The sequence below is a fragment of the Oncorhynchus masou genome, chromosome 17 (genome assembly GCF_036934945.1).
Source record: "Oncorhynchus masou masou isolate Uvic2021 chromosome 17, UVic_Omas_1.1, whole genome shotgun sequence".
Lineage (NCBI taxonomy): Eukaryota > Metazoa > Chordata > Actinopteri > Salmoniformes > Salmonidae > Oncorhynchus > Oncorhynchus masou.
The window spans coordinates 17,622,638-17,635,337 of NC_088228.1; the positions used below are offsets into that span (position 1 = coordinate 17,622,638).

General features: G+C 45.8%; 1 protein-coding gene across 3 annotated transcripts in view; it reads left to right on the plus strand.

Annotated features, from left to right (window-relative positions):
* LOC135558633 (ephrin type-B receptor 1-like) overlaps window positions 1-12,700 on the plus strand; it is a 362,430-nt gene that overhangs the window by 102,149 nt on the left and 247,581 nt on the right. For all 3 annotated transcript variants that reach the window (XR_010458378.1, XR_010458379.1, XM_064992582.1), the window contains exon 2: window positions 11,003-11,067. Coding sequence is in view for 1 of the 3 variants with exons in the window: in XM_064992582.1 (XP_064848654.1) it covers window positions 11,003-11,067 (65 nt within the window). In the remaining 2 variants the exon portion in view is untranslated. The remainder of the gene's footprint in view (window positions 1-11,002; window positions 11,068-12,700) is intronic.

Genomic DNA, 12,700 nt, shown 5'->3' on the forward strand with positions numbered 1-12,700 from the left:
TACCCCCATAAACTCAATCACTGATCCCAAATCAGCTTAAAGCGTTCACGCTTAGCCACTGGGACGCGGCTCAACTGATCCTGGTTTGAAATCTGATAAGCGCCCGCATGAGCCCGGATTAAGCGCTAACAAATTTTGACCAATCACATTCTATGATTTTAATTTCCCAGAGTGCTGTGTGTTAGTGAATGGCTTCCCCTTGGGCAGCCGAACAGCAAAGATATTGACAAGGGGCCTCCTGCTCCATTTGTTCAGAAACATATTCCCTCTGTAAAAAGTGTCTCTTTTTATTCCAACCTCCAGTGTAGACATTTGATTAAAGGTCCAATGTATCCATTTTATCTCGATATCAAATCATTTCTGGGTAACAATTATGTACCTTACTCTGATTATTTTCAATTAAAATTGTCAAAAAGAAACAAAAATAGCTTCTTAGCAAAGAGCAATATCTCAAGGAAGAATTTTGCTATGATTGGGAGTGGTTTATAGTACGGAAGGAAAACTGAAAATTAGCTGTTATTGGCAGAGGTATGGAACTCTCTTTGTTATTGGTCTATTAACTAATTTACTGGATGGTGATGTCACCAAGGAAGGCCAAAACTCTATCCCACCAAAACAGGTTGAAATTTCAGGTGTCTTTTCAAACAGCTCTTATACTGAAAGGGCATTATCATTATTTTCACAATTTCATAGTATGCAAATAGATAAAAAACGAAATGCTTGTGTTCCTATTTCCAACGGTGCAGTAGTATTTAACAGTGCAGTAGTATGTAACAGTGCATTGGTATCTAAAACAATTCACAACAATACACACACATTTGAAAATAAAAGAATGCAACTAATATATACATATGTTGGAGTGGCATAGACTGAAATACAGTAGAATAGAATACAGTATATACATATGAGATGAGTAAACATTATTAAAGTGACTAGTGTTCCATTATTAAAGTGGCCAGTGATTCCACGTCTATGTATATAGGAAATCAGCCTCTAAGGTGCAGGGTTGTGTAACCGGGTGGAAGTTGGCTCGTGATGGCGATTTAGCAGTCTGATGGCATTGAGATAGAAGCTGTTTTTCAGTCTCTCTGTCAAAGGTTTGATGCACCTGTATTGGATTACAGAGCAGGCCGTTGCTCAGGTGGTTGATGTCCTTGATGATCTTTTTGGCCTTTCTGTGACATCATGTGCTGTAGTTGTCCTGGAGGGCAGGTAGTTTTCCCCCGGGTGATGCGTTGGGCAGAGCGCACCACCCTCTGGAGAGCCCTGCGGTTGAGGGCGGTGCAGTTGCCGTACCAGACGGTGATACGCTGTTGTACCTTCTTCACCACACTATCTGTGTGGGTAGACCATTTCAGACCATCAGTGATGTGGTCACCGAGGAACATCAAGCCTTCCACCTTCTTCACTGCGGTCCCATCGATGTGGATAGGTGAGAGGTTATTTTCCTGGCACCACTCTCCCAGGGCCCTCAACTGTAGGCTCTCACCATTGTTGGTAATCAGTCCTACTACTGTTTTGTCATCTGCAAACTTGATGATTGAGTTAGAGGTGTGCAGTCGTGCAGTCATGGGTGAACAACTAGAATAGGAGGGGGCTGAGCACGCTGCCTTGTGGGGCCCCTGTGTTGAGGATCAGCAAAGTACAGGTGTTGTTTCCTACTTTTACCCACTGCGGGGCGGCCCGTGTGGAAATCCATGCAGTCGTGGGTGAACAACTAGAATAGGAGGGGGCTAGGCACGCAGCCTTGTGGGGCCCCTGTGTTGAGGATCAGCAAAGTACAGGTTTTGTTTCCTACTTTTACCACCTGGGGGCGGCCCGTGTGGAAGTCCAGGCCCCAGTTGTACAGAAAGGGTTCAGATCCAGAGCCCCGAGCTTAATGATGAGCTTGGAGGGTACTATGGTGTTGAATGCTGGGTTATAGTCAATGAACAGCTTTCTTATATACAGTTGAAGTCGGAAGTGTACATACACCCTAGCCAAATACATTTAAACTCAGTTTTTCACAATTCCTGACATTTAATCCTCGTAAAAATTCCCGGTCAGTTAGGATCACCACTTTATTTTAAGAATATGAAATGTTAGAATAATAGCAGAAAGAATAGTTTATTTCAGCTTTGATTTCTTTCATCACATTCCCAGTGGGTTAGAAGTTTACATACACTCCATTAGTATTTGGTAGCATTGCCTTTAAGTTGTTTAACTTGGGTCAAATGTTTAGCCTTCCACAAGCTTCCCACAATAAGTTGGGTGAATTTTGGCCCAATCCTCCTGATAGAGCTGGTGTAACTGAGTCAGGTTTGTAGGCCTCCTTGCTCTCACACGTTTTTTCAGTTCTGCCCACAAATGTTCTATAGGTTTGAGGTCAGGGCTTTGTGATGGCCACTCCAATACCTTGACTTTGTTGTCCTTAAGCCATTTTGCCACACCTTTGGAAGTATGCTTTGGGTCATTGTCCATTTGGAAGGCTAATTTGTGACCAAGCTTTAACTTCCTGACTGATGTCTTGAGATGTTGCTTAAATATTTCCACATAATTTCCATACCTCCTGATGCCATCTATTTTGTGAAGTGCCCCAGTCCCTCCTGCAGCAAAGCACCCCCACAACATGATGCTGCCACCCCCGTGTTTCACGGTTGGGATAGTGTTCTTCAGCTTGCAAGCAGCCCCCTTTTTCCTCCAAACATAACGATTGTCATTATGGCCAAACAGTTCTATTTTTGTTTCATCAGACCAGAGGACATTTCTCCAAAAAGTATGATCTTTGTCCCCATGTGCAGTTGCAAACCGTAGTCTGTCTTTTTTATGGCGGATTTGGAGCAGTGGCTTCTTCCTTACTGAGAGGCCTTTCAGGTTATGTCGATATAGGACTCGTTTTACTGTGGATATAGATACTTTTGTATCTGTTTCCTCCAGCATCTTCACAAGGTCTTTTGCTGTTGTTCTGGGATTGATTTGCACTTTTCGCACCAAAGTACGTTCATCTCTAGGAGACAGAATGCGTCTCCTTCCTGAGCGGTATGACGGCTGCGTGGTCCCATGGTGTTTATACTTTCGTACTACTGTTTGTACAGATGAACATGGTACCTTCAGGCGTTTGGAAATTGCTCTCAAGGATGAACCAGACTTGTGGATGTATACAGTATTTTTCTGAGATCTTGGCTGATTTCTTTTGATTTTCCCATGATGTCAAGCAAAGAGGCACTGAGTTTGAAGGTAGGCCTTGAAATACATCCACAGGTACACCTCCAATTGACTCAAATGATGTCAATTAGCCTATCAGAAGCTTCTAAAGACATGACATCATTTTCTGGAATTTTCCAAGCTGTTTAAAGGCACAGTTAACTTAGTGTATGTTAACTTCTGACCCACTGGAATTGTGATACAGTGAATTATAAGTGAAATAATCTGTCTGTAAACAATTGGTGGAAAAATCACTCTCCGACTTGCCAAAACTATAGTTTGTAAACAAGATATTTGTGGAGTGGTTGAAAAACCAGTTTTAATGACTCCAATCTAAGTGAATGTAAACTTCCCACTTCAACTGTGGGTATTCCTCTTGTCCAGATGGGATAGAGCAGTGTACCGTGTGATGGCGGTTGCATCTTCTGTGGATCTAATGCGCTTCACTTTTTATTGACTTATCGAAGGCCTTCGACACTGTTGACACTGTTGACACTGTTGACACTGTTGACCACGCCCTGCTGTTGAATAGACTAAAAAAGGTTGGTTTAAGTGTTGATGCATTGGATTGGTTCCAAAACTACCTTTCTGACAGAACACAGTGAGTATCTCAGGAGGTCATGAAATCGGAGTTTACAACGCTTACAAAAGGAGTTCCACAGGAGTCAATTTTAGGTCTGACCCTTTTTAGACTGTATATAAATGATATAGGGAAGACTGTTGACTCTGCAAATCTCCATCTGTTTGCTGATGACACAATTATTTATTCTAGAGCTGTTCAGGACTTACAGTTGGCCTTTGATGTTATTCAAAGGCAGCTTTTCCAATTGAAACTTGTGCTTTTATTATTATTATTTTTTTATTTCAACTTAATTAACCAGGTAGGCTAGTTGGCCATGGTGGCAAAGCAATTACAATATAGCAATTAGACACTGGAGTGATAGATGTGCAAAAGATGAATGTGCAAGTAGAGATACTGGGGTGCAAAGCGAGCAAGGTAAATAAATAAATGCAGTATGGGGATGAGGTAGTTGGATGGGATATTTACAGGTGGGCTATGTACAGGTGCAGGGATCTGTGAGTTGCTCTGACAGCTGGTGCTTAAAGTTAGTGAGGGAAATATGGGTATCCAGCTTCAGTGATTTTTGCAATTCGTTCCAGTCATTGGCAGCAGAGAACTGGAAGGAAAGGCGGCCAAAGGAGGAATTGGCTTTGGGGGTGACCAGTGAAACACACATACGTCTGGTGTGTGAGCCATTGAATTGCGACTCCACTTGGTCTCTGTACTGATGTTTTGCCTCTTTTCCTCCTCAATTTGTTTTCAAACCCTATTTAAAATGCCAGGCTCAGTGGCATGCCAACAAGGATTCATCTTTATTTAACTCCTTTAGAATTCTACTGAGTTTTCCCTCCTCTCTCTTCCTCTGTTTGTCTATCCTCCTCCCCACTCCCTCTTTCTCTCTGGAACATATGTGTATCTTGATCAGCCTCAGAGAAAGAAGCCGTATTGACCGAGTAAGGAGTGATCTACCAAGAGCCTCACCACATGTCATATCGACCCCCTCTGCATACATCACCTAACATTCAGGCCACAAAGGGAGAAAAGGACACTGGCGGCCCCTCAGTGTGTCCTATACTGGTTACAATTAACCAGACAACACTCCTCATCCTGTATCTGAACATTGAACAACCCAGTCCCCTTTGTTGTGTATCCTGTCAACTTCTGTTTCTTATATTGACTTTCCCTGTAGCCTACCTCTCTGTGTATAAATGGGATCCTGCAGCTCCCTTGGACAACATGTAATTATGCGTGTCCACTGTGATGTATTATGGGTTCGCGTACTGACGTGTAATTGTGTGAAGAGGGCTGGAGGTATCGATCTCAGACGCAGAGGCCCCATCAATGTTTAATGCAGTCGCAGTCCCCCTCCTCCCTTACTTTCTCTCGTTTTCTCTCTCTCTCTCTCTCTCTCTCTCTCTCTCTCTCTCTCTCTCTCTCTCTCTCTCTCTCGCTCTTTCTCTTTCTCCCTCTCTTTCTCCCTCCCTCTCCCTCTCATTAGGTATTGATCCTTTCATTCCAGGCCACATTTCCGCTTGTGGAAGGCTGCGGTATGACAGAGAGAGCTATTGTATCTGGGGCCGGGGGTCCGGGGCCTAATGGCTGGGGGTTAGTGGTCACCTGATCTATAGCTGCTGATGGGTGACTGTAGCAGTGGCTGCAGAATGGACAATCACATGAGGGTTTGCCCTGGAGAGAAAAGGCATAGTCCAATAGACTCAGTAAAGAAAACAGCATTGACTGAGAAGGCACTTTGCTTTGTTCATACAGTACAATAGCTGTTGGTTCAAAGCCTGGGAAACGTCATAGGTGCACTCCTCAGATCAATAAAACTGACCCTGACAATTACACCAATGACAGATAGATTCAATTAAACCCCTTTCTCACAAACACCCCAGCAGTCCCTTTTATACAGAGCAGTGATGGGAACTGGGCTGGACTGCAGCAAAATAATTGATTCACTTTAATTGGTGTGGCTGGCTGTAACGCGTGATGCATACCTTGAACAAAGGACCAGCCATTCCTGGATCATTCTACAATAACGAATCCTCTCCCTGATCCGTTCCATTCGATATGGCCTTCTGGCCTCACGGCTTCTAGCTATAGTGATTGTTTGCCTCGGCCTATAACATTTCATTGTTTTTCTATGGATTGACGTGGCTTCACATACTTTACAAATACAATATGCTATGAACAACACAAAACACTGGGACGTAGCTGTTGCAGTTGGTTCCAGACTTAATTGCTTACGAACAGTTTTTGTTCTTCAATTGAACTCCCCCCTGCACAGCTAAAAGCTGACATGGCAAAATGTCAACTAAATAGAAGCACTTCCTGGAATAGCCTCCAAACAAGAACAAGTTGGGTGCAACGGGATAAATGAAGAGTAGGGAGGCGTGGTTGGATGTGGTCAGGTCTAATTGAGAGGTGATTTGGGGGGAGCCGGCCGGAAGAAAAGGGGACAAACTTTTATGGGGCTTTTCTAGCTTTAAGGAGAGGAGTTAGTGTCGTGTGAAACAATTAGCCCAGCGTGAAACGACCTGGGCCAGGGACAGCTGGCAGTGGCATGGATTGGGGAGGTAGCTCAGGATATCCTAACAGCTCAGTAAAGACACAACGGAATCAATATGACTTATAAAGATTAAATATATGTCAATATGTGACTTAAAATATGATGTTGTCTCAATATGAATCAATCCCCTCACTTCATGCTGTATTATGTGAGGGGTCATGAAGGTGAGGAAAATGAGTGGAGTCTGGGATACCAAAGATTATTAGACGTGGGCCTCACCACATTGGGATGGTAAGCATGCAAGTGTGCATTCTAGCACTTTTCATGCTACATTTCCATTCAATATTCAATATTCACACTTCTCCATTATTATTTCACATTGTCAAACCACAGAGAGATGGACAGGTGCCTGAGCTGTGGCGTAGGGAGGGGCGAAGCTCTCTCCTCATCCCATGGGACCTCCGTCTAGCCCCTCTCCTAATGTCCACTTAGCGTCCCTCATTCACTCATCTGTCGCACTGACACTCTGCTAATGGGGGCTAGCCACATGACACGAGTGGTCCCCCTTGGGTTTTCAACTTCACCCTCTGCCCTACCTCCCTCCGTTTCCAACCCTCATCAGTCTCCTCTGCCTCCTACCACACCCCTTCCTCACTCCTTCCTCTGCCTCACTACCCCCTCCTCTCCTAACCCCACCCACCTCTTCAAAGATTACAGGAGAAATAGCTGGTCCAGTCCCTCTGGGGTTTGACTAAAGCCTCAGTCATTTCCCCTGTTAGCCCATGAATGCAGGCCCCATGACAGAGCCTAGTGGCTTGTGCTTAGAACTCCCTCACAGTCTAATCAGACAGATGGGCAGACAGACCGACGGGCAGACCGACAGACAGTCTGACGGGCAGACAGACAGACAGTCTGACGGGCAGACAGACAGACGGGCAGAGAGTCCGACAGACAGACAGGCAGAGAGACAGACAGACACAGACAGATCGACACACAGACAGGCAGACAGCAGTGACAGACAAAATTTAAATTGCCTGATGGAAACCCAATGTGAACAAGGCTGTCAGCTCTAAAGAACATGGGAGATTGGTCTCGTTGTATGCGTGTGTGTCTGTCTGCCCGTTTGCAGGTAGGTGTGTGTGTGTGTGTGTGTGTGTGTGTGTGTGTGTGTGTGTGTGTGTGTGTGTGTGTGTGTGTGTGTGTGTGTGTGTGTGTGTGACTACAGTAGCACAGCAGAAGCCTTTAGCTGAATATCCAGCAGGACTAATTGGTGTGGTCTCTGTGGACAGTTTCTGTCAGGAAGAGGAGATTGACACTGAAATCACCCTCTACCGTCTTCTGTTCACCCATCAATCACCTATGCTATTTTCACCCTTTTTCCTCAGCAGTTGTTAAGAGACAAGTAATACCATATGGTTTAGAATAAAGAATCGTATAAGGTTAGTTGAGGTCAGTACAATAAGTCTGATCCATGGGTGTCCATGTATGTGTGGCATCTTATTCCACATTAAGCCTAGACACGCCTTCCTGGCATATCCTCACCCTTCTTGTATCTATCTAGGCACACCTAGACACGCCATCCGGGCATATCCTCATCTAGACACGCCATCCGGGCATATCCTCATCTAGACACGCCTTCCGGGCATATCCTCATCTAGACACGCCTTCCGGGCATATCCTCATCTAGACACGCCTTCCGGGAATATCCTCATCTAGACACGCCTTCCGGGAATATCCTCATCGAGACACGCCTTCCGGGCATATCCTCATCTAGACACGCCTTCCGGGCATATCCTCATCTAGACACGCCTTCCGGGCATATCCTCATCGAGACACGCCTTCCGGGCATATCCTCATCTAGGCACACCTTCTGGGCATATCCTCACCCTTCTTGTATCTAGCTAGACACGCCTTCCGGGCATATCCTCATCTAGACACGTCTTCCGGGCATATCCTCATCTAGACACGCCTTCCGGGCATATCCGCATCTAGACACGCCTTCCGGGCATAACCTCATCTAGACACGCCTTCCGGGCATATCCTAATCGAGACACGCCATCCGGGCATATCCTCATCTAGGCACACCTTCCGGGCATATCCTCACCCTTCTTGTATCTATCTAGACACACCTAGACACGCCTTCCGGGCATATCCTCATCTAGGCACACCTTCCGGGCATATCCTCACCCTTCTTGTATCTATCTAGACACACTTAGACACGCCTTCCGGGCATATCCTCATCTAGACACGCCTTCCGGGCATATCCTCATCGAGACACGCCTTCCGGGCATATCCTCATCTAGGCACACCTTCCGGGCATATCCTCACCCTTCTTGTATCTATCTAGACACACCTAGACACGCCTTCCGGGCATATCCTCATCTAGACACGCCTTCCGGGCATATCCTCATCTAGACACGCCTTCCGGGCATATCCTCATCGAGACACGCCTTCCGGGCATATCCTCATCTAGGCACACCTTCCGAGGCATATCCTCACCCTTCTTGTATCTATCTAGACACCCCTAGACACGCCTTCCGGGCATATCCTCATCTAGACACGTCTTCCGGGCATATCCTCATCTAGACACGCCTTCCGGGCATATCCTCATCTAGGCACGCCTTCCGGGCATATCCTCATCTAGGCACGCCTTCCGGGCATATCCTCATCTAGACACGCCTTCCGGGCATATCCTCATCTAGACATGCCTTCCGGGCATATCCTCATCTAGACACGCCTTCCGGGCATATCCTCATCTAGACACGCCTTCCGGGCATATCCTCATCTAGACACGCCTTCCGGGCATATCCTCATCTAGACACGCCTTCCGGGCATATCCTCATCTAGACACGCCTTCCGGGCATATCCTCATCTAGACACGCCTTCCGGGCATATCCTCATCTAGACACGCCTTCCGGGCATATCCTCATCTAGACACGCCTTCCGGGCATATCCTCATCTAGACACGCCTTCGGGCATATCCTCATCTAGACACGCCTTCCGGGCATATCCTCATCTAGACACGCCTTCCGGGCATATCCTCATCTAGACACGCCTTCCGGGCATATCCTCATCTAGACACGCCTTGGCAGTTGGCACAATATATACCAAGGTGAAATAATCTCTGGCTGACTTCCAACAAGACGAACCGTCTGCCGGCAGAGTATAAACTATTTGTTATATTATATCATATGAATCTATCATTACCCAGCTGAAGAGGCTGTCTGGTCACAGTGCTCATCAATCTGTAGCTCTTCAGGGGAGGAGGGGGGGGGCTGGCCCATAGAAAAGCAGTAAATCTGAGGCCGTAGTTTCTCGTCCTCACTTACCTGGAACAATATTAGCTTTCAGCGACGCCGACGGTATGCCAGAGCTGCAGATATGAATCAACACAGGCTGACAAATGGCTCGGGACTGGTGCCAGGTCTATCTGTCTGTGTGGTGTCAGGGAGGGTTAGGGAGAGAGAAGGGGGGGGGGTACCCGTCATTCTCTGAGAGAGGCTTAAGAAAAGAGGAAGAGAAGTGAAATGGAGATAATTATTCACCTCTCAAGGTGTGTGGATGAGCATGTCTGCTCTGCATTTGAAGCCTCTCAGTCTGTATCTTGTTAACCACATGTTATTTTGGGAGCTCTTGAGGAAGGCTGCTTTGTAGACAAACGTTTTGAATCGGCTGTTGAATGTGGTTTTCATGTGTTGATTTGTTTAGTACTAAGGTGAGCCGATTGGATATCAATGCTATGTCAAGAGTTGTCCCTGAGACCCAATTGGTGTCTATGATTTTGTTTGTTGAGTGTATTGTCTCTGGCCAGGCTATCAGGGTGTCAGTGCTCTGATAGTGTTCCTAAAGTAAACACTTGGAAATGGCCTGGCTGGCTGTGGAAAGCCCTCTACACTGATGATGGACATCTCTCTGGGTAAACAATGGCACAAAGCTCAGCCCTCAGCACACACACACACACTGGTGGACACAAGCACAAGGGCAGACACACACACACACACTGGTGGACACAAGCACAAGGGCACACACACACACACACACACACACACACACACACACACACACACACACACACACACACACACACACACACACACACACACACACACACACACACACACACACACACACAGGTGGACACACACACACACACACACACACACTGGTGGACACAAGCACAAGGGCAGACACACACACACACACTGGTGGACACAAGCACAAGGGCAGACACACATGCACACAGTGAGATAATGCTCAGCACTAGTACTAGAGAAGGGCCAGAGCTATGGGCCAGAGCTATGGTTTCGGAGCTATGGGCCGGAGATATAGGCCAGAGCAATCGTTCCGGAGCTAAGATAAATCTAGCAGGGTCATTTCATTTCTGTCAGCAAGTGTTCTTTTCTGGATCAAACTCAGGTGGTTTTCCGCAGTAAAATTCATCAAAGTGCTCCTTCATGGCTCAACTTCAACCATAGAACAGGACTGGGAATGTATGAGAAATTACTCTGTACTGCACTGTGATGTTTGTATAACTGACTCTAGCCTCTCTCTCTCTCTGTCTCTCTGTCTCTCTGTCTCTCTCTGTCTCTCCCTCTCTCTCTCTCTCTCTCTCTCTCTCTCTCTCTCTCTCTCTCTCTCTCTCTCTGTGTCTATCTCTGTGTCTCTCTCTGTCTCTCTCCCTCTCTGTGTCTCTCTCTCTCTCTCTCTCTCTCTCTCTCTCTCTCTCTCTCTATCTCTCTCTCGTGTAGAAACGTTGATGGACACACGGGTGGCTACTGCTGAGCTAGGCTGGACGGCCTACCCTGCGTCTGGGGTGAGTAATAATAACAGGACTACAGACAGACAGACAGCACCATAAATAGACCGTGGTAGAAAGATGTGTTTGTACTGTCACTAGCTACCTTCTCTGTAGTCTGTCTGTTGGACCCTCTCTGGTATGAGTGATGGAAGAAAAAATCGCTACAGTTACATATCGGGATATTATTTTCTCGCTAGTTGTCTGTACCTGCACCAAAACTCCAGTATTTTTCCTTCATAGCTTGTCCTCCATCTTGTTTTTAAGTTGGGAGCCAATTCGTTTTCGGCACTTATTTCCATGACTGATTTAAAACTCGTTTTGTCATGGCTCTGTCTTGTCCCTCTGCAGCAGCCATATGGTGAACAATACATATCGTATCGGCACCGAAGTATCGCAATAATATCGTATCTTGAGGTCCCTAGCAACTCCCATCTGCCTGCTATGGGCAATGGTAATGCTAGAAAAAGAACATTCTGTACACACAGTATATTTTTCTCCAAAGCCCAATGAGCCAATCAATGTCATCCTTCACATGTACAGGTACAGTTGGCCTAATGTATGTCCAGACAGACACAGACAGAACTACATTAGCCACTGTGACCATTACAGAGTTATCATCTCCCCATCCCATTCATAATGACTTAAAGACGTAATGGCTGCAGAGCGATGAGAAAACATCAAACGTCTCGATATGTAGCTGTATAGATTCCCCCCCCCCCGTCACTACTGTCTAACATGAACACTTTGAGGGGTTTTACACACACACACACACACACACACGCACACACACACACACACACACACACACACACACACACACACACACACACACACACACACACACACACACACACACACACACACACACACACACACACACACACACACACACACACAGCGAGTGGCTTGCTAAAGGTAGGCCATGATGTACTGAGGACTGAGCTGGGCTGAGACTTGGTTGAGCTGAGGGTGTGTATGTGTGTGTGTTTGTGTATGTGTGTGTGTTTGTGCATGCGCTTGTGTGTGAGGGGATTCAAAAGGACTGGCAGAGTTTGCAATAGACTCATTCTGTACTGTTTTGCGGTCTTCAAGAGCAGCCTTAAATGTCGACAAACATTATTCATGGTTTCATTTCATTGTTTCATTTCCAGAAGAACCCGATGACAGCTGTCCAAAAATCATGCTGTTAATTTAAAATGAGACGGTACTACAATACAAATCCAATGATTTATTTATATACATACACTAGATGACTGACAGGGGGCGCTGTGTTGAAGCCACCGTGCCTCAATCCACCATGCCTCCCCACCATTGTAAAAAAAATATATTGGAAGCTATTGATATGCATTTATTAATGTCTACACTCATTTTTGCCACGTATTGTATTCTAGACACCTTACTCCATACTTTTAAATGATGTTATCTGAGCTATACATACAAATAAAACAATACAAATGTATTTTCCTTGACATATCATTTCTAGACGTGACTCATGTTACTGTCCCCACTACAACTAAGAAATACTTAAATACATGTACTTTTGTCCTTGAAACATGTCATTGAAATACTGTAGAAAATCCATTCATTCCGATGGAGGACTGTTCCTACTGGGGAGTACCAATATTGCCAACCAGTGGTTTCAAAGCCT